This window comes from Enoplosus armatus, chromosome 10 (assembly GCF_043641665.1).
Source record: "Enoplosus armatus isolate fEnoArm2 chromosome 10, fEnoArm2.hap1, whole genome shotgun sequence".
Classification (NCBI taxonomy): Eukaryota; Metazoa; Chordata; class Actinopteri; order Centrarchiformes; family Enoplosidae; genus Enoplosus; species Enoplosus armatus.
This window is the reverse complement of record NC_092189.1, coordinates 10,978,698-11,005,409: the sequence shown is the minus strand read 5'-3', so window position 1 is coordinate 11,005,409 and position 26,712 is coordinate 10,978,698. Positions and strand designations below refer to the sequence as shown.

At 39.1% G+C, this 26,712-nt stretch overlaps 2 protein-coding genes across 2 annotated transcripts; one reads left to right on the top strand and one right to left on the bottom strand.

Annotated features, from left to right (window-relative positions):
• LOC139291698 (uncharacterized) lies at positions 1–13,844 on the top strand. The gene is made up of 10 exons (XM_070913803.1): positions 1–91; positions 193–537; positions 1,628–1,738; positions 1,883–1,888; positions 11,196–11,282; positions 11,376–11,516; positions 11,681–11,938; positions 12,030–12,248; positions 12,387–12,494; positions 13,130–13,844. The coding sequence occupies exons 1-10, from the start codon at positions 43–45 to the stop codon at positions 13,318–13,320; spliced, it is 1,515 nt and encodes a 504-aa protein (XP_070769904.1). The 5' UTR covers positions 1–42; the 3' UTR covers positions 13,321–13,844.
• A 4,635-nt stretch (positions 13,845–18,479) lies between these two features.
• LOC139291858 (homeobox protein CHOX-CAD-like) lies at positions 18,480–21,471 on the bottom strand. Its single transcript, XM_070913977.1, has 3 exons — positions 21,135–21,471; positions 19,852–20,000; positions 18,480–18,665 (listed from the first exon to the last, which is right to left on the bottom strand). The coding sequence occupies exons 1-3, from the start codon at positions 21,469–21,471 to the stop codon at positions 18,480–18,482; spliced, it is 672 nt and encodes a 223-aa protein (XP_070770078.1).
• Positions 21,472–26,712: the final 5,241 nt, after the last annotated feature.

Sequence of the window (26,712 nt, the reverse complement as noted above, 5' to 3'; positions counted from 1 at the left end):
TTTCTTTTTAAAGGTAGACCTTATTCTGGATGACGGAGGAGCATGGCGCAAGTTCTTATTCTTCTTGTGGTGTTAGTTGGAGTAACGCATGGTAAAATCCCCATTATTAAAGAATTAAAGTTCAACAGTGGAAGTATTGTGTAAAAGGTGAATTAATTAAGCTGATTTCTTCTGAATATGCATTTTTTCTAGCTTTCTTTCCAGCTGCTGAGACTAAATGTTGTGCCACCCAGAACACATCTCTGTGCTCTGTTGCTCTCGGAGGATCTGTGTATATCCAAGTGATGCCCAACGCCAGCGGCCATCATCTGCGGTGGAAGAAACTGCTTCCCACTGGATCTGTCAATGTGTTGTCTCTGAAGAAAGAAAAGGTGACGATACAGGAGGCATTTATAAACAGGACACAGTTTTTCACCAACAACGGGACACTCAAGATCACAAACGTGGAGAGGAATGATTCAGGTCTATACAGCGTAGAGGTCTTTGATCCAAACGGGGTCCTCGTGAGAGACGTTAATGTTAAACTGGATGTTCAAGGCAAGTGTTGAAAAAAATCCTCATCTTTCAACTCATTAATTCACAGACTCATGGTGTTCTGCAACTTTTTCAGATTGCTCATTGAGATTGAACACTGCTGTGCACTTGGTATTTACTGTAATCCAAATACATGAAGGCTGTGTAGTGTTTCTTCCAAGAACTACCACTTCCCAGATTTCTGTTACTATTAGCAATATGTATGACCCAAAATCTACTTTAAAATGATAAAAGGTCCTGCATCGCACTGCTCTTAAAGGTATACTGAAGCCTTCCATTTATTCGTACATTTACTGAATATACTCTGTGTGACCTTTGTGCTTGGTGCAGAACATTCACAGGAACTTTCAGTATTTGTCTACTTGGGTATTGTTTTTGTCCATCATGAATTTTGGTCATGATGATATTTTACTAACCACATCTGTTGTTGAGATTTTGGAAACATCAATCAGGGCATGGAGTGTGAACCTGTTATGGTTTCCACATATACATGTTTGTAGTGTTTTTTTAGTGTAGTGGTTTTGTCTGGCTAAATGTTGTGTTTTGTCATGTATGTGAAAGAGTTTACGCCTTGTGATGCAAGACACATTTCAGACAAATCTGACAATAAAGTAAAAAACAAAACCAAACGTGAGCACAGAATGTATTCCCCTGGACTTCCCCTTGGTTGTTGTGGTGAACTGCATAGCATAGCTCCGGCACTCTAGGAACAGCTGCAGATTATCCTTGATACTTGTATTTGAATCTGTTTATATAACCCTTAGCCACAACTGGAGTCTTTCTTTATTGTATAAAGGTAGTTGATGGGGCGTGTACCTTGTCATCTTACTCTTTTGCAGCCTCTCGTACATATAACAAACCAGTTCATGCTCAAGTGGATCTCCCTGTTATGCAGTTCACTACAATAGCGTCAGGGACGTCTAGGAGGACTACTTTCTTTCCAATCATTGTCATTCTCGTCATGCATACATGTCTACAGTTGAGGCAGTGAACAAAATGTAATAACAACCAGGTAAACAAATACAGAAATGTTTCTTTAATGCTGCACAGGTTGTGAATATGTACGATTACCATTCTGGTCTCTTCTCCCCAGAAACCACCTTGCCCATCTTGATAATAGTCGGTTCTGCAGTGGGTGTTTTACTGATAGTGGTGGTGATGGCTTGCTGTGTCTGTCTGAAGGTCAGGCGTAAGAAGAAGTCAGGTAAGACTTTACAAGCCTGTTTGTAATCAAAAAAAGGTCTATAGCATTTCAGTCAACACAATAATATATTGGTGAAAACGTGAAAGCCTTTTGTTCTGCTTTAACTGCAAAAGCACTTTGCTTTACTTTTTGTCTTTTGTGCAGGCTCAGGTAAATAACTGAGTACTAAACACCTTCAGTATGAGTTTGGACTTTAATGAACGCAACTGAGAACCATTATCACCACCTGCTGACTCCAAGAACCAACAGCAAACAGGACTTTTAGCATTGGGAGCTGTTTTCTTTTTATATGTTGCATTAGTGTTGAAAAAGACATGTGGTATGCACTTCATATTAATCTCATTTTAGTAAAGCAGCAGCAGCAGCAGCAGCAGCAGCGATGTAACCATATATGTGAGGTCCCTGATCTATTGTAAAAAGAAATTACAGTAATTTCAGCAAAATCTCTAAAAACTGCATTTAAGTAAGTACTTACATTGTTATACTCCACCCATGTAAAACTCTTGGTACATATGGAAGTTGAATGTTTGCACTGTCGCCCTGATACCAAAAATAAAACTTTGATGTACAATGAGGCCTTATATTTATTAATATAGTTTTGAATATAGCATTGTGACTTTTTTACATAATGGGAGGATGTTGCTGTAAATTAAATGCTGCAGTCTAGTGGACAGAGCTATATGTGATTAAGATGCTGATGATTAGTTGTGTCTCATTTTCCACACATTACGTTGAAAATAGAAAGATGTACACATTGCGCAAATGTTTTAATCATAACATCCGTATGTTCTATCGATGATCTATAAGAATAACAGAGTAAAAGAGAAGATCTTTGTGGGAGAAGCTGTGTATATGGTTTATCCTGTATGATGCTTACAATTTATTTCATCTCTGTCACAGCTGAGGGCAATGTCAGTCTTTCCTCAAATAGTGTGGTGAAACCTAACATGTAACCTTTACACACTGAACTAGAGAAACCATTTCCAGACTTCTGTTATAATGTTTAGTCTCCAGCATCCTTTCAAGGACACTGCTACGATTTCTCTGATACTTTCCTTTAAGCCCACACACTGGGTGTTGTACTCAACATTTAAAAGAAATTCTTACAAATTGCTCAACATGCAGTATTCATACTGTTCCCAACATAAATGAGGAACTTGTTGCAATATTCTGCTTCCTTTACCATGTTGTGGATTACACAAGATTGCTGTGATGCCTGAAGACGCCATTTGAGGTTTGACTGTTTTAAGTAGTCCACTGATACATAAAACATGAGCCCTGATGATTTACCAGAGACTTGACTGTGTTAGAATGACTTTATACAGGTTTCCCTACAAGTGCACACAAGCATCCTAAAATGTTGGCAGAATTAGTTCCGTCCATTTTGCAAATAAATGTGGATTAAATTAGAAATCACGAATCTTACCTGATGATGGTCTGAGGACCCGAGCAATGTTGACAAAGTTAATTTGAATTGAAACAATTTCTGAGCTTTCAACTTGCATTCATCTTTTCTCTGCCTGTCAAGTACAAGGATCGAGCAAAAGTTAGTTTGTTTCACTTTTTCAGTCAGTTGGATACAGTGCAAAGGTCAGTGATGGTGTATATTTGTCTGAAAACATAAAAGAACAATATGGCTGCAAGAGAAGAGTAGTAAGATATGAGATAATATCAACTGGGCAAGATGACTTGCTGTTTTTGGGGCTTTTAGTATCAACAAGTGTGTAAGTTATCGGTAACTCTGCTTCCTCTTTCCCTGCTCAACCTTACTGTTTTAACAACACTTTGCTTTCACATCTTCTTCTCTGAAGCCGATCAGTAAGAGAAGACATGTCAGGCTGCTCAGTGTAGGATGTGCATGTTGGCTATTGAAAAAAGTGGAGAGGTTTGTTTGGAAGAGGCTGAACACTGAGGAAACATGGAAGCTGTGCCAATCACAGCTTCCATGTGTTCCACTGTTGCTGATGCTCCTCTGAGTCTCTCACAGTGAGCTGCTTTTTAATTTGACACATTTTGTCTGATTCTGATTCTGAAAAGTGTAGTAAAAAAGTACAGTCAGACATCTTTTTCAGTGATGACTGACCACTGACCCACGCTGGGACCACATCCATACAAGAATCATGACACAGGAATGAATTAAATATAATTAGATATGTTTTTTCAGATTTGATCTTCAATTGATGGCCAAAGATCTATGATGTTGAAACAAGCTGATTTATTTTATTCTCACTCATTTACTGTACATAAAAGGTTGCAAACTCAGTGAAAAAAAACATAATGCTGACATTTATTCCATAACTGCTAAGAGGAGGGATGTTAACTTTGTACACGAGTTGTTAATAGACATGTTTTTCTGTCACATATTTGTTTACCTCTCTTTTCAACATTATACCACGAGTCCATTGCAGCTACACAATGCTTACCTTCACAGGAAACATTAAAACCCAAGACACCATGATTTTATGGCTGCACCATTAGTTAAACGTGAAATATTCTAGATGTCTTTTTGATCTTTTCATAGACATTTCCAAAAACAAATCATGTCATTAATTTTGCAGAAATAATATGATCAAATAGTGATATTTACACATTTTTATTATCAGGTGTGGAGACCTACTGTGATGGCAGACAGGATGGAGCTCAGTGTTACGGAGCTTTGGGAGGAACTGTGGTCCTCCAGCTGATGGACAGCGCCTCAGAGATATCTATATAAAAATGGAAGAATAAAACAACAGAAATACTGCGTGGGAGAAATGATAGGATCATGTCTAAGGTGATAGAAGACAGATCTTCATTTACTCCCAGTGATGGAACATTTAGGATCAACAACCTGAGCTGGACTGATGGTGGTGAATATACTCTTTCAATCTTCTTTCATAACTTTCTTGCCTACTGGGGAATTAATTAGACATGCATGTCGTATTGTATTGCTAAACTACATATATCTCATATTCTTCATGTATCTATATCTGTGCCTGAGAGTTAATTTTGTACTAAAAAGAATCTGGAAGATATCCTCTTGATTTGGCTCTCAGGGTGCTGAAGCCTCATTTTACAGTGCATCCGGAAAGTATTCACGGCGCTTCACTTTTTCCACATTTTGTTATGTTACACCCTTATTCCAAAATGGATTAAATTAATTTTTTTCCTCAAAATTCTACACACAACATCCCATAATGACAATGTGAAAAAAGTTTTTTTGAAATTTTTGCAAATTTATTAAAAATAAAAAACTAAGAAATCACATGTACATAAGTATTCACAGCCTTTGCCATGAAGGTCAAAATTGAGCTCAGGTGCATCCTGTTTCCACTGATCATCCTTGAGATGTTTCTGCAGCTTAATTGGAGTCCACCTGTGGTAAATTCAATTCAGATTTGGAAAGGCACACACCTGTCTATATAAGGTCCCACAGTTGACAGTGCATGTCAGAGCACAAACCAAGCATGAAGTCAAAGGAATTGTCTGTAGACCTCCGAGACAGGATTGTCTCGAGGCACAAATCTGGGGAAGGTTACAGAAAAATTTCTGCTGCTTTGAAGGTCCCAATGAGCACAGTGGCCTCCATCATCCGTAAGTGGAAGAAGTTCGGAACCACCAGGACTCTTCCTAGAGCTGGCCGGCCATCTAAACTGAGTAATCGGGGGAGAAGGGCCTTAGTCAGGGAGGTGACCAAGAACCCGATGGTCACTCTGTCAGAGCTCCAGAGTTCCTCTGTGGAGAGAGGAGAACCTTCCAGAAGGACAACCATCTCTGCAGCAATCCACCAATCAGGCCTGTATGGTAGAGTGGCCAGACGGAAGCCACTCCTTAGTAAAAGGCACATAGCAGCCCGCCTGGAGTTTGCCAAAAGGCACCTGAAGGACTCTCAGACCATGAGAAACAAAATTCTCTGGTCTGATGAGACAAAGATTGAACTCTTTGGTGTGAATGCCAGGCGTCACGTTTGGAGGAAACCAGGCACCGCTCATCACCAGGCCAATACCATCCCTACAGTGAAGCATGGTGGTGGCAGCATCATGCTGTGGGGATGTTTTTCAGCGGCAGGAACTGGGAGACTAGTCAGGATAGAGGGAAAGATGAATGCAGCAAAGTACAGAGACATCCTGGATGAAAACCTGCTCCAGAGCGCTCTTGACCTCAGACTGGGGCGAAGGTTTATCTTTCAGCAGGACAACGACCCTAAGCACACAGCCAAGATATCAAAGGAGTGGCTTCAGGACAACTCTGTGAATGTCCTTGAGTGGCCCAGCCAGAGCCCAGACTTGAATCCGATTGAACATCTCTGGAGAGATCTGAAAAGGGCTGTGCACCGACGCTTCCCATCCAACCTGATGGAGCTTGAGAAGTGCTGCAAAGAGGAATGGGTGAAACTGCCCAAAGATAGGTGTGCCAAGCTTGTGGCATCATATTCAAAAAGACTTGAGGCTGTAATTGCTGCCAAAGGTGCATCAACAAAGTATTGAGCAAAGGCTGTGAATACTTATGTACATGTGATTTCTCAGGTTTTTTATTTTTAATAAATTTGCAAAAATCTCAAAACTTTTTTCACGTTGTCATTATGGGGTGTTGTGTGTAGAATTTTGAGGAAAAAAATGAATTTAATCCATTTTGGTATAAGGCTGCAACATAACAAAATGTGGAAAAAGTGAAGCGCTGTGAATACTTTCCGGATGCACTGTAGCTTCAGATAAACTTTGGAACATATTTTGCACAAAACAAAGCTGTGGATTTCGTCCCCCATCTCTTCCACTGAAAGCGCATTAGAGAGGGAACATTTAAATATTCATATTAGCACCTGACTGTTGTTTTAAGACTTTGTGAACCAGCATTCAAATCTTTACTAGTAAAGGAACGTAAGTATTTCTATCAAAATCAAAAAGCACACAAAGTACTGGATGGCCCATTTCAAAGTGTTTGATTTCATATATATTATTATATATATCATATATAATCATATGTATTATTGAATTATTATTATAGTATTTAATGTTGGCAAGTTTTAACAATTTTATATTTTGTATTTATTATTTATTGTATTTTGTATTTATGTAAAGTACTAATCTGAAAGGTAACTACTAAATATATCTGTAAAATAAATGTCATGAAGTTAAAAGTAGAAGTATAAAGTAGCATGAAACGGAAATACTCAAATAAAGTACCTCAAAACTGAACTTTAGTAAATGTACTGAGTGAGACACAGCTGTAGCAAACCCACTGTTTCCGTTGGTTTGACTACACATCATTCATTGTCATTCATTTTGTCGAAATCGAAGGATCAAAAGTTTATTTGCAACTTGTGTTTCAAAAATTTCTCTAATGGAAACTGTATAAAACAACAAAGATTGTGTTAATATCAAAAGTCATCTGAGTGTGTTTCCTTCAGCTCCTGTGTCCTCTGTCTGGCTGGTCTCTGGGTGTCATATGTATCACATATCACAGTGGGTGCTTGAAGCCAATAACACCCTGTGTATTGAGCCAACAACGACCACTACCACGATTACTACTGAGGGTAAGGAGAGTGACATCATGTCAATTAAACCCTCCACTAATATCACATCCTCCAATCAAACTGTGACGTCCCCCAGAAGAGAAGATCCAGTTTTTTAGTAAGTGAAAACTAACTCTGCTGCCGTGGATTCACTGAAGCCATTTCCCTCTTTTTCTTTGTCTGTCTCCACTTACATACATCACACCTGCCAATCAAACTGTTGCTTCCTCCAGCAGAGATGACTCATGGTATATTACAAGTGAAAACTAACTCTCCTGTCACAGCAATAACTAGACATGTGATTTTTGTGTCTCTTCATCTGAACAGATCACACTCTGCTCATATGTGTGCGAGAAGCTGTGGTGATTCTTATATTAAGTGGGATTGCCGTCTATTTTGCTTGGAAGAAAAAGAAAAACAAGATGGCTGAAGGCTCTGCCGTCCCTCAAAAGATGGAACATCAAGACAACTCTGTTGTGATGGTTGAAGTGAGAAGTTCTGCATTTGAACTTTAACTTTCTGAAGCCAACACTTCGGCCATGTGTTTTTATGGATGTGAAAATAAGGTTTAGAGTTGAAATTCTCTTCTGTTTTTATTCTTCTCAAATTCACTTCTTATCAGCTCACTATGAATACCTTCCCATAAAAAAAGTCTGAGTGTTTTCTGCATTTGTGTCACTGTGAAACCTCAGATAGAACAAAGGTTGTTTATTGTAACCCTGGTTCTATGATCAAGTGTAGCCGTCTCACTCTTTAATTTGATATTTTATTCTTGACATTTTTCTTAGAAGAGAAAAGTTGATGTTTTGGAGATAAATAGTTTTCACGTTTTATAGGTACTTATTTTAGTTGCTATGTATATTTTAAAACAGGTGATTTTGAATTCAAAACACATTTTTAAAGCCCAAACTGTCATTTTACACCATGGATATTACATGCACATTCAGATATATGATTAAAGTGTTTAACTCAGGAAAGATTGAATTGTGTAGATAATAGTTTTCTTATTTTCTCATCTAAGTATAATTACAAATATATGTCTATTTTGACTTCTATGTTTACAAAGAATAATAATAATAAACCTCTCAGAGCATTTAATAGTAAGAGCTTTAATTTTGTTGCTTTCTAGTGTTGTTATGTATTCAAAACCTGTCAATCAATCAGTCACGTGCCATCAGTCAATTTAGGTAAACTACCTTTTTGGTGACATTTTAACCATGGACTGTACCTTTAATGACTGCTGAAGATTGAATAAAACTTCCAGACTCACCATCAGTGTTAGTGGGTGTGAGGTTTCCCTCTACTGGTTAACAGAGGAGTTACTGTTGTTTAAGGTTAATGCTGTATTCAGTAAAACTCTCTGTTGAGAACATGTAAACATTTCAGGGAAAACAACCATCAATAAAAAATAATCATATAGCTGTTACTGCCTTACGATGATTTACTAAAACAGTCTCCCTCACTCGATGTTCACTGTAAAATATGCCTGTTTTTTTGTCTTTTAATATTGTAGGGCATTTGCCTTTAATCAACAGTTGCCAGTGGAGGGCGACAGTATCTAACAAGAAGACAGAGAGAGAGAGAGAGAGAGAGAGAGAGAGAGAGAGAGAGAGAGAGAGAGAGAGGACAATATGAGGAATTATACAGATGAGTTTCAAAACAGGAACATGACAGAGAAGTAGACTGAGCTTTAGACCGCTGTGGGCCAACAGCACAGTGTGAACATGCACATTTTAGCACCTTAGGATGGTATATAGTTGCCTTTTTTTTTACATACTTGATGTATACCTCTGACAAAATACAAACCAATAATATTCTGACTCTAGATTGGTTTTGTTAAAGGAATAAAGAGTAGGACAATTTTAGGTGCTTTTTTTAAAGGATAGTATTGCAACGATTAAGTATACTAATGGCAACAAAGGCATTAATTGGCTGATAATAAAGTCTGAAGCTGTAATGCTGTTCTTCCATTGTATCTAGAGGTTGACATTATATAAAAAATATAAATGATGGTGATAATTATTGTTGTATTATTACTGCAGTATTCAAGTATTCAAAATCACATCAAACTCTAATTCATGTTCACTACATTATTCAATTTGCTAAACTGTGTATTAGTGGATCATAATCCTTCATTTTCAGTAAATGTATATCCAATTGTTTAACTGTTAAACATCCAGTGTGTCTGTGTTTATTGGAAATTTCTCCTCAAGTGGCTTTAAAGTTGAACTGAACACTATTCTCCATTATGTAAATCCAATACACATATATCTAGATGTCTTTAATGTAACTTTACACAAATTTCCCTGTAATTTAGAATGATTTTTTTTTAAATATTTGAAGACTTCACTGTCTAAACCAGAAGTTAAAATACAGTTTTGTGTGTGTAAATTATTTTTCCGTGTTCAACATGCTCTGATAACAATGACCTGTTAGTGGGTTATGGGCAGTTTGAGAGGTTGAGACAGCATCTCAGGCTATGAATTTTGATTAAATTTAACTCATCGTTCATGTAGACATAAGAAATATGATGTATCAGATGCTTGTTTTGTCAGAAATTATGAGATGGAAAGATGACAAAGTCATATGATTTTGTAGTTAATTACTTTGTTAATATTTGAACATGGACATCTTAGAAATGTCAGCTGCCAGTCTCAAATCCTCTTTCAGTATGAAGGAGGAATGTTTCCCTCTCTTCCACTCAGTCCTTCACACCCAAAGGCTCTCTTGTTTTGGGGCGAAAAGGGAAGTGAAACTGACATCACTTCCTTTTTTCCTCTCTGTCTATAAAAAGATGAAAACAACAGCGCTCTGCTCATTCAAAGGTATCACAGATTCTCCTGTGAGGCAGTTACCGTGAGGCTGTTCAGTGTAGGATGCGAATGTCTGCAGTTGGTTGAAGTAGAAAAGTGTGTCTGGAAGCTGTTGACTGGCTCAACAGAGGCCGAACACTGAGGAGACATGCATGCTGTGATTGGACTGTTGGTGATGCTACTCGGAGTCTTTCACGGTGAGCTGTTTAACTTAAACACCAATAACACATATCAACACTGGACCTTCTTGGTGCTTATTGGTCTCAAGTGCAGTCATGAGACACAATCCTCAGTGTTGTGTAATGCAGCTCAAATACCGCAGGCTGGAAACCCCCTGCTGGTTCTGAAGAAACTACCACTTTCATTGATAAATTAAGATATAAGAATTGACTGACAACTGCAGCAGTTTGGAGCTGATATTTGAGCTTTTCTAATGATCAGTAGCTTTTTAAAAAATGTCAAGTTATTTCTAAGAGTAGTGGATTCAAAAGAGATCGATTCCACATCATTGTGCAATTACAGCAAAAATTACAATTGGGAGCTTCTACAGATTAATCCATTAAACTATACTTTTATGATTAAAGCACTTAATCCATGACATATTAGCGATATTTAATTAATCCAATGAACCCTGATTTTCCTCTTAAATTTTTCCTTAAATTTCAAAACACTGTGTGACATTGTATGCCATTGCAGTATCATGCTTATACTGAAAATGTTTTTTTTTTGGAGTTGTAGAGAACTATTCCCATCACATCATTTTATACATTTTCCCCAAATACAGCCTGAAATATAGTTTGGTATCTCAGGAATAGTTGGGATCTCTGCTAAAATTCTAAATAAAGTTCTGCAGGTGTGAAAAAAACACAGCATGAGTTTGTGATGACTAGGTGACGTTAATGACAATATGTGTTACAGCAAAATACCTCTGTCAGCTGAACCTTAACTGTCACAGGCTGGTGTAACGCTCAGCTGCACAACAATAAATGCCTGTTTGCACAGTGAAGTCTGAGAGAGACACTGTTACTACCATTACCTGCTTTAGATCAATATTTGCATATGCCTAAAACATTGTCATGGTTATTCATTTTGTAGAAATGAAATGATTAAAGTGTGATATTTACATTTTGTTTTTAATCTATTCAATGTCCAGGTGTGGAGACCTACTGTGATGGCAGACAGGATGGAGCTCAGTGTTACGGAGCTTTGGGAGGAACTGTGGTCCTCCAGCTGATGGACAGTGCCTCAGAGAAATTTATATACAAATGGAAGAATAAAACAACAGAAATACTGCATTGGAGAAAAAATAAGACTGTGTCTAATGTGATAAAAGACAGATCTTCATTTACTCCCAGTGATGGAACATTTAGGATCAACAACCTGAGCTGGACTGATGGTGGTGAATATACTCTTTCAATCTTTGATTCAAAAGGAAAAGAATCAGAGCTGCGGACTCTACAGTTGACCATTCAAGGTAAATTACTGGGGTATCATTGATAGACATACATGTCATATTGTATTGTTAAACTACATCTTTCTCATATTCTACATATATCTGTATCTGTGCCTGTTCTCTGTTAGAAACTGTATAAAATGATTGTGTTAATATCAAAAGTCATCTGAGTGTGTTTCCTTCAGCTCCTGTGTCCTCTGTCTGGCTGGTCTCTGGGTGTCTGTCCCAGGGAGAGATGAGAGCGTCCTGCTCCTCTGAGGGAGGGGACAGTCCTCAGTACAGCTGGACTCTGGATGGACACACACTGACAGACGCTCAGCTCCTCAGCGGAAATAATGAGACTCACAACATCACTCTGAAACAGGACGTCTCAGGACGGCTGGTCTGCTCAGTCAGCAATCACATCAGTAACGTCTCGACAGGAGAGACGATATCTACCTGTGGTGAGTGAGATCATGAATAGAAAACAGCTTGATTATTATTATTATTATCATATTATTAACTTAGTATCATTGATCTATTTCTTTCCTATAGGCTTCATATTCATCAACTGCACCTTACCCAATGGGACGCACATATCACAGTGGGTGCTTGAAGCCAATAACACCCTGTGTATTGAGCCAACAACGACCACTACCACGATTACTACTGAGGGTAAGGAGAGTGACATCATGTCAATTAAACCCTCCACTAATATCACATCCTCCAATCAGACTGTGACGTCCCCCAGAAGAAATGGCCCATGGTTTTTTAGTAAGTGAAAACTAACTCTGCTGCAGTGGATTCATTGAAGCCCTTTCCTTCTTTTTCTTTGTCTCTCTCCATAAAAACACCTGTAATGGTTGTTCACTGAAAGATCTGTGTCTCTCCTGTCTTTTATTACTCAAACAGGGAATTTGCCTACAATAGCTGGCGTACTCTCTGTACTGGTGTTTCTCTTGGTGGTGGGGGTGGCAGTCGTCTGCGCTCATAAGAAAAAGCAAAACAACAAACCTAAAGGTAAACAAAACTTCCTTTTTTCATCCTTTTATGCATTCAGAGATTGTTGCTTTGTTCTCTATTTACAAATTAAAAGAATAGACATTTTGGGCAATACACTAACTGGCTTTCTTGAAGATGGTCGATGAGAAGATTGATACTTCTCATTGAACATTGTCTCATGATTGTCAGTTAAATATGAAGCTACTGCTAGCAGCCGGTCAGCTTTACCACAAAGACTGGAAGCAGGAGGAAACAGAAAGCCTGGCTCTGCCCAGGAAAAAAACCTGCCCGCCTCCAAAGTTCACTAATTAACAAGATAATCAACAACAAGTTAATTGACAAGGTAATCAACAACAAGTTAATTAGGGAGCTTTAGAGGTATTGGTGGACAGATTCTGTTACTTTTGGACAGAGCAAAGCTAGCTGTTTCCTCGTGCTTCCAGTCTTTCTGCTAAAGCTAATCGACAGCTAGCATAGTGGCTTCTCATTTAACTGACAACCCTAACAGTGGTATCCTCTCACCTAACTCTCAGCAAGAAAGAGCATAAGCGTATTTCCCAATATTTCAAACTATTCTTTTAACACTGAGTATATTTATAAATATATATTTAAAACTGATATCCTTGTGCCGCTTCTTCCTTTTTACTCGTCAGAAGAAGAAGAAGGTGAGATGGAGTTAACCTATGCTGATGTCAGGGTCGTGCAACGGCAGGGGAGGAAAATGCAGCAAAGGGAAGAGATGGAGGTGGAATACGGCCAAGTCAAGTTTTCACAGCGACCTCGGCAGACTGTTGAACCAACAGGAGATGAATGTGTGTACGCCAAGGTCCGCAAAGTCACGTGATTCAATGTTTTTACAAAGACTGCAGCACTGCGGGCAGAGTCAGGAGGTGTTTGCCAAGATGCCTAAAGGTCTTTCATCTTAATTTAATGTGATTTCCAGTATGAAAAATATAAGCCCTCAACACTCATGGATATTATTATCATTTTTCTTCACCTTTACTGTTCTTCTGGGTTATGACTGGGCATCGAAGCATCAGCTCCATCATTTAAACCACAATGTGGCTAGTTTTTATATTACCTTTTTTTTAAGAAAATGTATTTTACCACAATTTTACATTCTGGTTTTATCTTTAGATTATATTGTACTTCCTTGTTTTTACTTGCGTCTAATTTATGAGCATATTTACTTTTATTTCATTGCTAAAACAATGTAAACTTTACAATGTATTTAGTTTCATTACATTATTAGACATGCACTGTATGCTAAAGTCCTCTGAACAAGTGGCATAAGTCATCTAAAATGGCTACTTTTAATTTTATGTCAAAGTAATAAAGTTTGCATGTATTTATTAAACAGATGTGGATGGATTAGTTGACTAGTATGCTCTTTGGATGCGTTGGTAGGTTTGTTAAAGGTTCATTGCAGTGTGTGGGAGTTCAAATTCAACCGTGCAGCCTTTGGTTCTCTAGCCTAAAGATACATTTGTAGAGAAATATCTTGTCTTTAAGGAAGTTCACAGTATGCACACATTTGTTTCCATGAAGTAAATGCTTCTGCTTTTTTTTCCAGACATGAGCTTTCAGTGTTACAACATTGGTTCGTCAGTTGCATGGTGTTTTAACACTTTTCACAGGGTGTTCAAACCCTGTGAAAAATTGACCAATGGTGGATTGTGTAGTTTAAACCGTGCTGCTTGCTCTGATATGAAAGTTAGAGGGTAAATGAGTCTATTGTAGTAGATCCAGGCATAGATAGCTGAAATTTGATGATTACACTTCTACTTTTTCCACTTAGTGTTTCTCAATACAGTCAGCCAAAGGAGGAACATCTTTTAAAGGAGTGTATTGTTCTCCTCCTTTTTCTCCTTTATTGAAATGGGACAACTGAGAGGGATAAATGTGGTGTTCTTGTAGAATTTAAAAATTATTTTGTGGACACTCAGGCACATGTGGTTCAAGAGGAAATGAAACGAACAGCTTGTCAGATTCTGAGCATGAGATGTGTTTATCTTTTAACACCATGTCATGTTTTCTATATTTAGTTTGATGTGTTTCCTATTACTTTGTGGCTTCCAGTTTAGAGAGTAATTGCCACAACAGACGTAGAGAGATCAATGTTACTTGACACTTAATAATTCTAATAATTTTTTTGAATCATTTCAGGCTCAAACTTTCAAGTCTGTAGGAGAAACCAATCTGCATTGTGGATATGTATGCATATTATTTGGGGTAAATGGAAAGTCAGTTGAACGGAGTGAAGTTCTAATATTAACCAACTATCAAAGGTTCATGATTAGAAGAAAACACAGCCATTTGTGTGGAATTAAACTGAACCACATGTAAGTGAGGACTAGATCAAGCAGATCAATATGTAATTTACAGCCATTTCTGTGCATTGAGCAGGTGAATGAGGGATAAACAGTAAAACACAGAGCACATTCAATGACAGGATGTAAGCGTGCACAGGAGATTTTACGTAAACTACGAGTGACTCTTCTGGACATTCAAGATTCAAAGGTTTTATTATATCTGACAGATAAAAACTTTGAATCCTGAATGCAGAGGCTGACCACAACATTGTCCTCATCATTATTCTCTGTCTGAAAGAGTGCTTTAATCACAGAAAACAGTCAGACTTAAACAGACAATAATGCACAAGAAAAAGTTTTTAAGTATTGGCTCCAACCCTCAGTGTATTCTGCACTGATTTCTCAGCAAGCACTAATAAAAAAGTAAGACAGCAGACACCATGTAGTATACAGTAACTCAAGTTTACCGTTGTGCAGCTTACATGCTTTAACCCAGAAGAGGGAGTGCTCGACTGCACAAGACAATAAACAGTGAGGGCAGAAAGAAATTGTTCAGTAGTGGAAGGCATCAGCTAAAGGAATGACGTCTCTTGCATTAAGTACTTGTCTAAGCCTTTCTTAGTTGAACTCTTGACTCTTAAGACACAGGAGAATGTACAAAGCAACTCATAGTGAACATTTTGGGGAAATAACTTAAAGTCAGAGCTGTAATCGGATAAAAGCAGGTAAAAGCCCAACACTGTTGCCTGTTGGTGTGGGCGTGGACCAGGTTAGGCAGTGTATGGCCAAACCTTTGATCCTCAGACAGGGCACCCTTGTTTTCTCACCTCAGTATCAGCTTCTGAAGCACTTTAGGACGTCTTTGTATAAAATGATTATAATTATAACTTTTATAAGTTATGCAAAATTAGTTTGGTGCACTTCAGTTTTGTTCATTTCAAATGCGCTGTAACTTCTGTTTTAAGGGAGATATATTTATATAAAAAAGCACCCATTATCAATTCGGTTTTCCAGAGTTAATTTTGGTGATATTTTCTTGTGACACCATGTGCTTTTAAGTTCAAGTTCAAGTTGTTTATTGTCATATGCACACTCAATTACTGTAAAGCAGTCTTTGGTACTGAAATTCTCAGATCTTGGCACTAAAATCTAATTCAAACCCAAGACATGAAATAGTGCTGCAGCTAAAATAGAGGAATATAATAAAATAGAATAAATACAAAATATAATACTGTGGTAGACAAGTGAGTAATAGTAAAATGTATATACTGTAGTGTAAACAGGTTGTGCAGAATGTAGTAAGTGTACATACATAATGAGAAGTTTAGTTGTTTACTTGCTGTGCGTTTAATCAAAGACAGGCTACATGATTGGTTTGGTTTGATAGCTTGAGGTTAAAGGTTGACTATCATGGACTACCATTCAGCTGATTCACAGAGCAATAAAACTGGTGTTTATGGTTCATGAAAGTTGTGGTGTCCTTAAACAACCACCTGAGGTACTTTCTTTTGTTGAACCCTCTCGTTGAAACACAGTTGAACTTCTGACTGACATAATCTACTGAGCAAATGATTGACAACACAGGTGAAATGCAATAAAGCTGCTCCAACAATCCAGTATCCTTTTGCCATCAGATCAGTCAGCCAGTACTACTGTATTCAATACAATGATTGTATGGGTACCAGATTGTTCTGTAGTGTTGCAGCCTTTTCATATGTGTATAACAGGAAATCCAAAGAGATTAGACTGTTGCACCGTAGCTCTCCACAGTTTAGATTGACCCACAATTAAACATTTATTTTTTCCTCATAAAAACCAGGTGATTTTGTCATTGTCATGACACATGCATGTGATGTTACCTTGCCATGCCAAAGTTATTTAACTATAAAGGCAACACTAGTGTTTGGTGCCAATTCTTCAACCCTGGGCATGATTTGATATTTAAAGAATTTTTCAACAATTTGGACAAATAGAGAAAATAGTTCAGTCTTTGTACAGTCCAGCTGTTCACTGTGGGACAGAGTGAAGGTAAAGAAATGCAGTGTTGAGAGATATAAAGGTTTATCTGAAAAGATCAGTAAAAAGCCAGAGGCTGAATTACAACATTAAAATCCTGCAGTGTGTCCAATATTATTTTATACGGTCATCTCAGGTCATAATTTCACTAAATGAATGTATTAGTTAAGTAATTTTGTGGACAGGTAAAGCTTCATACCATTGATCCATTTCTTTGATCCTATCAGGGATCTTTTTCTCTGTGGAAATGTTTCAGAAGATGTGCAGAGAAAGCAGATGGACCCACAGCTGTCAACTGTGGTAAGTGTAATGGAATGTGGAATTCTGTCACTGCTTGATTGATAAATACTTGACTTGCAAAAAGTTGGTGGTACTGTTTATTTTGAAAACACAGTTTTTGCAATCATTGACTCTGGTCGGTATTGAATTTACATTGCTACATCGCACGTTTCCTTCCTCGTCTGTGACCTACAAACAGGAACAAAAGTGTGTTAACATTTCTTACATGTACAATATAGTGCATACTTCAACATTTCATACATACAGTACATACATACACACTTAAAATCTGTGTGTGTGTTTAGCAGTACAGTGACTGTAGACCAGAGTCATGTGGCAGCTGTTTTTCAGGATGTGGCTAAACACTGCAGTCTGAATATCTGATTCCACTTTTATTTTCAAACATGCTTGCTCTCAGTTCCTTGCTGTTATCACAATGTTGTAGCTTAAAATAAAAGAACATACAAACATATTTCAAGTCAAAATGGAAAAAAAAATTGTCACTTGATGATTCCTTCAAGTCATATTATACAATGAACGCCAAATGACAATTTATATTTTAATATCAAAATCCCAGTGCTTATACTTCCTGTTTTTTTTTTTTAAACATTTCTGTGCATCACCCCTTCCATTACGCTATAAACAGCTGCTTTCCTCTTCCTGACTGAAACCCACTGGTTTATATTTTTGAATGATCTATCCCCAAGATACACCTTGCATCAATATTTCAACAGAAACAACATTAAAGGAGTGTTGAACTTTGGCATCACCTTCTTTCCTTAGTAGTAACAAATGCAACACTCTTTGGTCTCTCACTACTTCCTGTAAATTCAAATTGTAAAAAGAGACAAATCAACATCATTTTACTTCCCCAAAAGTAAGTAGCAGTTTTTGGACATAGCAGCAGAATCTGCATATCCTTGCTTTTATTTTTATTTATATGCTGAGTGTGATTTTGTGACGCATTTCCTCATGCAGACACATCATTCCTATTTTCTTATTCATGTAGCAGATACTTGACTATACATGGACATCTGCATTCTCACTCTATCAGCCAGGATTCAGATACTTTTCAACATCCCTTTACGTTAAAGAAAGAAGAACTTTTTCATTGCGACTTCAACCAACAATTCTTGGAGAAGGACAAGTTATCCAGTGATTGAAATTAATGTCTTGGTGCTGATAATGATCCATATTAACACATTAACATCCTGTGATTGGCAAATGCCCACTAGAGATGATCAATGCAACGGACATGTAGTGCTTGTTGTTGTGAAAGGCAGGAGGTGCAGCATTATATCATCACGTTGAGGTGAATCATCTGTGGTAAACTTATAAAAACAAAACACACTATGTACATATGTCATGCTGTATCAGTCTTCCATGTGAAATCCCCCTAGTATTCCTCTGACATCGTGTCAGACAAAAGGTTGCTGCTGGGGCTGGTGGTGACGTGGGTGTCAGGGGGTCCACCCAGCACAGGTGGGGTGGGTGTCGTTGTGGACGCCTGCTGGGAATGCTGCAGCTTCTTTTTTGTTATTTTCCTCTCTTTGGCGCGTCTGTTCTGAAACCAGATCTTCACCTGAAATGTAGAGATATCAACAGCATAAACATATTTATTAGGAATCTTATTGGATGCTAATAAAATATGATCAAAGATAGCAAACTGTGATGCATTATCCCTTCTCATGCTTTCCTTTGACTAATCTCTTGGGCCTTCGTCTTGTATCATCGTGTTTGTTATCTACAGTAGCTGATGAACTGTAATAATTTTACTTTTTGGTGTTCACTATATCTGGCCCTGCCTCACCCACTTCTGCTTAAGGTTAATTTACGTCTCACCCAGAATGACTTTGTTGCACTCAACTGCGGGGCAGGATGAGTGGGCGGAACAAACAATAATAGCATCTTGAGAGCAAGAGTGAAAGTTTCACCATTAACACTACTAATGTAAGATGTTTTGTTTGGCCGCATAACATTATAGTTTATAGAGGGTTCTGCTGTTTCTGCTAATGCTGGTTTCTCCAAATGGGACTGTTGAAGATCTCTCTGTGCTGTGTTAGTATTAACTCTATATGAGGTGACTACTTAACCGTGACGATAAGAAAAATACAGCACTGAGCAGCCATATGGACCAAAATCACTGCGCAGCTGTAAGTTTAGTTGAGAGTTGCAGTTCTTATTTTCCAATATAACTAAAGTATCAACAATGTTAATTACATGAAAACTCTCACTCTGCCCCCTCCCCACCCCACACAAACAGAAACAAGAGCCAAATTAAGCCAGTGGGTTTCTATGAAAGAAAGACAAAAAGAAAGCTGCAACCTCCACTATGTAAAAATATCTGCCCTATTACCTAACAACCTTTGACACAACCTTTAACACTGTCAGGAGGCACTCCGTCTTGTAGTTCCTCTGAGTTATTATTTGCATGTATTATTGTTTTCTAGGCCCAGTCCTCAAAGTGAGACTATGTCACTTTTGAAAGAAGAGATAAAAATTGATTTCATAAGTGATAAAACAGTTACGATTGCTCAATCCAATATACTCTGCAGTTTTGGTGCTACAGCCTTACTTAGTCTGATGTTTCTAACAATGTTAAAGAGTTGGGGGTTGATTTTTCCTTTACATCCGCTCCTGTCCTTGTCAATCATGTCCTTTTGATTCTTACCTGTTCTCTTGCATCGTAACCCTGCCTGTGCTTCCTCCCCTTCCTCTACCTTTTACCTTTCTATACCCTTAACTTAAATTCTCCCCAGTCCTCTCACCTGTCTCTCGGAGAGGCTCAGTGCCATTGACAGCTCGCTCTTCCTCCTCATGGTGATGTAGCGGTTGAACTGAAACTCCTTCTCCAGTTCTAGGCGTTGCTGGTCGGTGTACACCACCCTGTACTTGTCCTTGGTGCGAGTCTTCACTCCTGAATCACACAAAACAACTCCGATTTAGTAAAACAATAAATACAAGTTTGAATGTTTGACTGAATGTAAGTAGGTGTGTTATCCTCTCCCTTGTCTTTGTCTTCATTCCTACCAGTAACACAAACAAGAATGATTATAATGTCAGTGAGTCACGTGCAAACAGATGACTAATTTGAAGACGTCTGGTGCCACGTTCAAGTTCAGGCGCCACTTAAAGCCTCATTAGCTCTATTAATCACGCTAACTCTAACTAATGTAAAGACTCCCCACTGCATTGCATCAGTGGTTCTCCTTATCACTGTGAGAGGTGTTTACATAGGTGTTTACACAGGCAGCTATTCATTGACATTCACACACACACACACACACACACACTTTGGAGAGGGTGAGTCAGAGTTATTGATCTGAAACTTTGACCATGTGACAGCATCGATCGAGACAGACCAACACACACACACACACACACACACACACACACATATATAGGTAAGGCCCGAGGGTTCGCCTTTAGAGGAGATTTGGTTTGACTTCTGCGGACTTCCTGTAGTGCCCGTGTTATCTGGCCTGTTTGTCAACCTTTTGCACCCACCCAGTGGACAGAGAGGGTGGGGAACTACACTTCTGCAGACTGCACGGACTCCGCTGTTATCTTTGCATTGACATCTCACACCAAGCTGGCGGAAGGGAGAGGCGGAGAGCTTGATGAATGTGTGTGTGCAGTCTTACTCTGTGTGCCTGTTGAAATTGTTGCTGTCTATGAATGTGTATTTTATCATATCTGTCATTTGTACACCCACTCAGCTGCTGGTGTTTGTCATGTGACTGCACCAAGGGCTCTATCTAATACAATGTAAAATGATAAAGAAAATAAAAAAATGTTAGTCAGAGCATCCTTAATCATAGGTGAGTGTTATCTAGATCACACTTTTACATGTGTGTTCAAACAACTTCAGATAAGAGTTTTGTCTACAAAGAAGCACTAAGCCTCTAGCAGCCTAATCAAGTGCTTAAATGTATAATTATATTTTAGCATGGATTATTTATCATTGGCCAACACAGTGTTTAATCACACCATACAGTCTGTAATAAGCCTATGGTGACCTCTATGGCCGTATCCAGTAAGTGTGTCCCACCTGAAACGGGCGGTCTGAGGGATTCCTGTGGTCTCCTCCTGGAGCTGAAGGAATCCTGTCCGGAGATGAAGTTGTACTGGGTGAACGACCCCCCTCCAGCGGCGGTAGGCGTGCCGCACAGCTCCGGGGAGGAGAAGCTGACCTGTCCGGCGCTGGGGCTCGACCCCGGGAAGCTGTACGGGTACTCCTCCCGGGGAGCGTAGACGCTGTTCCAGGCACTTGTCGACGGGTCGACGTGATGATAACCGGTGAAGTCATAAGTCGGCGGCGGAATGTACTGACTGCTCAGTGACAGTGTCTGAGCCGGGTGTCTGGCCGACTGTGAGTTGGGGTACATGCCGGTGTCCTCGTCCGACAGGTAGGGTGACTCTCAGGTTGACCTCGGTGAATCAAACTTCCTGGCGCATGTTAGGGCTCCCTGTTTATTCCCAGCAGGCTCTGGCGCTCTGTTTTCACTCCAGTCTAAGGTTCAGGCTTATTACTGTGGCTACCTGAGCGGTAAGACTACACACCTTTATAGATTTACTGCCAAGGAGTTCAAAAGTATCATCATGACGTCACGTTTTACCTGCGACCCACCTGCCTGCTCGTCTTGGCGACGTGAGGGCATTGACCCTAATTTACCCAGTCTGCCCTGGTGGATCATTTTCATAAGGCCATCATGTAAGATGTGCGTGGAGTGTGCGTGTGCACGCGCATATTCACGGGCTCATGTGATATGCAGCACAGAGATTGTAAAGTAAAATATGAGTTGGCTCAGTTGGTGGTAGAAGTTTATTAAAAGTAATACCACAATGTAAAACATATTCACATTCTCACCTGAGTAAAAGTACGTAAGTAAGTCAAATGAAGTGAAAGTGTAAAGCTGCACTATTGCCCTTGTCAGATCAGCAGGGTATTATCTAGGATTGTAAAAATACTGAGTCCAAATTTCCCAGCACAATCCCACCCATCCAAAAAATATACAAAATCATTATTTCCTTTAACTTATTACTTGTTATCTCCTCACATTAAGGTTTAAATGTTGTTCTACACTGCCAGGTTTGTAATAATTGTGAACATTAAGTCCCTTTAATTGTAATCCATCTCCCTCCTGCCTGCCTCCTCGCTGGACTGTCACAGTGCGTAACCTTCGTCTCCGCTGTCTCACAGCAGTTGGCTTAATTTTGTTCCCAGCCTTCATCCCCACAAGGAGAATGTCTACTGTGCGGTGCCACTGCGGCGCATATGCAGTTCTATGCCCTGTTACGCACGGCGCAGTGTCTGGTCACGGAGCCCTTATTGTTTCATCTGGTGAAGTGGGTGTGTTTGTGGTACCGGACGGACCCAGTGAAGGTATATATAGACTATATCCAGCTTCACCCTTATCCCACTAGCGATAGCCTTAGAGGGTGAAGCCTATAGGCTACGATATAGAAAGTTAGTTACCACTGTAACTCCAGGTTCTATGAGTGTAGGCTCAACCCTCTGAGCCCGAGGTGAGGCCCACACAACAGGTGGGCGTGGACTGAAGTTTTTTTTCCCGTCCTATACTATTCATATCTATACATCCAATGTGTTTATGGTTAAACTGTTTACTGTAGCACAAACCTGTTTAAAAGAGCACAATATTCTTCATAGATCTAGCCTCTTAATTTTGCTCTCAACGTGCACCAGATTGATGCATTTAAATTTCAAATGATCCTCAATACTTTCTGTAGTCTGCTACAGGTGTGTGGCAAATACATAACTGGGCCATTCAAATCAAGTGTAAAGTAATGGTAAAGTTGTGTTTATTGTCCTCTACACCCTTACTTAAAACAACCACAGGAGGGCAGCAATAAACTGAATACTGGCAGGTAATTCACCAGGTCTGGAGTCCTTTGGTGTCCTTCTGAGTCCTTGTTTCAAAACAAATGATCAAAGTTTATTCTTAATCTTGCTGTTGGCTTTTCCACTTTCAGTTAATGCACTCAGAATACCATGCTGTAAAGTTTACTGTATAGTCCACTTGTTGAGCTTGTGTGTGGGTCCTTCTGTATCTACCAAACATTAATAAAAGATTCATGTTATTATCTTGGTCTGAACAGTCATTATCAGCTGTTGAAGCAGGCCTATGTTAATGGAGAGAAAAGTGCTACAGATCCTGAACATTAAGGAAAGTGCAACATGAACATCAATCTCATTTCGCAAAAAGCTTGAAATACAATACATCATAGCCACCAAGTGAAAACAACTTGGCTAAAAATAAGGAAACATGGTTTTAGCACTTAGAGTATACATTAGAGCGTGCATTAATGTAAAAAGTATACTTATATAACGGCAACACTGGCTCTAAAAATGTCCTCAAACATTCAGACCCCAAAAAAGATCCCTATAGTTTAAATTTAAAACAATTGTCTGCTGCTGTGTGCCAAAAAATGAACAGGTCCAGCTGAACAAATCTTTGATATTTATCTAAATGAAGGGTTACTGCAGGGGATGATACATGTATAGAGATTTGGTTTAAACAGTGCAGCATAAACAGTGTTCCCACTGGTCTCCTTGTAGTTATCCCGACATTCAAGTTCATCGAGGGGGAACTAATAAAAGGCTTGTATCCTCTTTTCACCAATTCTAAAAGCTCACATGTGTTAGAAAGAGAGCTGCTGTAGGTGCCCAGACACACCCAGAGCTTTCATCTTCCACAGCCAGACTTCCTCTAAGACCTACTAAAGTCCACAAAAAGTCTGCAAACAAGTGCTAAACCCAGAGGTCTAAAGTCTGTAAAAGTGTGTTTCACTGTGACAAAATCAGAATCAGAATCAGAATCAGAAATACTTTATTGATCCCTGGGAGAGAAATTACACAAGTCAAACAAGACAGTCAAACGCTGAAAAGAGGAGAAGGAGTTTACATCATTTAAACACTGTTCAACAAGCACCAGAATCATTTGGCATCATGATAAACTAAACTACTAAACAAAGGGACTAAACAAGTCGTCATTACAAGTTGGGTAGTTTACTCAGTGTGACAACTCACCACCCTAGTTGATCACAGAGGGTGAGGCAGTCCGTATACTCACCCACTATGTCTGTGTTCAGAGTTGCCTAATTAACGAATTACAATTAACAAATTGTGGTTTAAGTAATGACTATGGCGACAGTGCAATATTTCATCATGCAGGACTGCATCAGATTACTGTTCTTGATGGACAAAAATCAAACTTATTTTTCTGCATTTTTATTGAACCGTTAAAACCAGATGGGGGAAGTGATTAAAGTAGATTATGTAGATTTAACTTATTGTCCATCTGTTGAATGTCCCCCCTTTAGCTTTTGTATGTATTTTTTCCTTCATTTTATGCCTTTTAGAGCCGGCAGGAAATGAGGCCAGACAGAGGAATGGGATGACGTGCAAGGGTCAGGCCGGACTCGAACCAGGAAAGTTGCGATTATGTGGTCAGTGTCTTGCATAGATAAGTCACTAGGGGAGGTCAATTAGGGCTGCAATTTACAATTATTGCCGTTGTTGTTTAATCTGCCAATTATTTCCTTAATTAATAGTTCATTGATTAACACCCTTGTCTACAAAATCTAAGAAAATAGTGAAAAATGCCACAGTCTAAGATGATGTCCTCATATTTCTTGTTGTGTCCAAAACCCAAAGTTAGTCAGTTTACTATCTTCTCATTGGAGAAGAACAAGGGAAGCTTTGGTATTTTTGTTTGTAAAATTACAATTAATCAAAATGGTTGCTGATTAATTTTCTGTGTATTGGCTTGTCTTTTAATCAACTAATTGTTTCAGCTCTAAATTTAGTGTCTCCTGTCCTGTGTTGCTCCTTGAGCTGTGTTGTTTGATTTGATGTGAGAGGTGGTATCTTAAGGTATGATGGCGATTACGATTGTTGCTGCTGTCGTTGTGTTTTAGATGTGGTTAATGGTTTCAGGGCCTGGGCCTGAACGGCGTCTGAATCAAGTCTTGAGGAGCCTGTGACTATTATGTCCTTTATTGGTACAATTTATAATGAATCTGACTCCAGATCAATCGTTTTATGGCTTCATCCATCTTCATCTATCAGAGATATGTTGGGTTCAGCTCCAGTGTTTCCTTCTTCTAGCTCCCTCCCCCCGCCCAGGGGCCTCCAGGGGCCAGAGAGATAACTTTTAGCTTTATCTAAAATCCAGCAAAACACAAACACAGGACTGGCATATGGGGTGGTTGCACTAGTTGCACTCCAGCTATGACAACAATCCAGATCAGCAGTGAGAGAAACCACTCGTTAGCTGTTCCGACAGGCTGGACAGGCCGGGCATTGTTGTAGCAGAATGATTTGGAGTCCAGTTTATTAAGTGGTTTGCCACTCTGTCAAGCTGTATGAATAAACAAGGACAGCTGCCAAATATAAAGCAATGGACACCGCTCCATTGTAACAACACACTTGTGTCTTGGCTCTCTTAAAACTTCTGATATTTTCACCCAGTGGATCGTGTTAGAGCAGTGATTTGCTGCAGCATGTTTAAACAGAGTGTCTGTAGATCAGTGTGCTAATAAAGGATTTGCTCAATGTGAATTCAGTCATGTGTATTATTGCTGCATTATTACCTGTTATCTCTCGTAAACGTTTTAATTGACAGTGCAAACACTTCAACATACACGAGTAGATTCATGGGGTTAAGTAGGTGCACTTAGGACAGATTTATTGCAAGAAGGTATTAATTACAAAGATAGAAGTAGATAGATGTTAAGGTGGGACAGTCCTGTGTGGTGTTGTTCCCCTCCTGTCTAATCACTGGGGCTCACTGGCTCTCTAATTACTGCTAGCAAGGCTTTTAGATTTACCCTCACAATTAGAGGAGAACATAGTTACTGTCCAATTTAGCCCCTTTTCCCTCCTCCCCTCTGTCTGCCCAACCCCTTGTTAGAGAGAAAAGGCCTTTCGTCAGCTGCAGGGTTGCGTTATGAATTTCAAGCCATCCTCTCATATCCTGGGAAAGGGAGAAATTAGGGAGAGAGCCAGTATAGAAAACGTAGACGTATTTGCATGGTGTGTGTATGCATGTGTTTGAAAGAGAGAGGGCTGAAAGAGCAGAGAAAAGAGACGGGAGGGGGAGGTGAGAACGGAGGAGTTATTTTTTGTGGGATAAATGTAAAAAGAAAAGACATAAGAAAAGACAGAAAAATGGGTTCACTCAAGATAAAAGTTGTTTAAATGTGTTTAACCTCTTTTACACCTGATTCTAGCAGTGTGATTATGTAAGTGAAGTTATTTTCCTGAGAAACTGAGACTTCAATGTTTGTTTCCAAAGCAGGCCACCATGAGCTCTGCCAAAACCTGTTTTTTTCCCTCTTGGACCTCTCACTCATTCTTTCTCTTCCTTTTTATTGTGTTTGTTGTTTTATGGAGGGGTTAGATGCGGCCCAGATTGCTGTTGCCAATAGAGACTGTCTCAGCTCACCTCCAGTTGCTCGCCACTCCATTCATAAACAAATCACGGCAGCTCAGGACCTCTCAGCTGCTACCGAACGACAACAAGCAGAACTCGATCTGTATTTTGAAGTTTTCTCCCCGTCCTTTTCTCTTTCTCCGTTCACACCTTCTTTTTGAAACTTCCCTC

What these genes read in the sequence shown, in the direction of transcription:
- LOC139291858 (XM_070913977.1), bottom strand. Translation starts at nt 21,471, where the DNA reads ATGTACCCCAACTCACAGTCGGCCAGACACCCGGCTCAGACACTGTCA. An exon ending in CCTCAGACCGCCCGTTTCAG is followed by an intron (nt 20,001 to 21,134) that starts GTGGGACACACT and finishes TGTGTGATTCAG; the next exon opens with GAGTGAAGACTCGCACCAAG. An exon ending in TGAGCCTCTCCGAGAGACAG is followed by an intron (nt 18,666 to 19,851) that starts GTGAGAGGACTG and finishes TCTACATTTCAG; the next exon opens with GTGAAGATCTGGTTTCAGAA.
- LOC139291698 (XM_070913803.1), top strand. Translation starts at nt 43, where the DNA reads ATGGCGCAAGTTCTTATTCTTCTTGTGGTGTTAGTTGGAGTAACGCAT. An exon ending in GTTAGTTGGAGTAACGCATG is followed by an intron (nt 92 to 192) that starts GTAAAATCCCCA and finishes CATTTTTTCTAG; the next exon opens with CTTTCTTTCCAGCTGCTGAG. An exon ending in GGTCCTCCAGCTGATGGACA is followed by an intron (nt 11,283 to 11,375) that starts GTGCCTCAGAGA and finishes ATGTGATAAAAG; the next exon opens with ACAGATCTTCATTTACTCCC.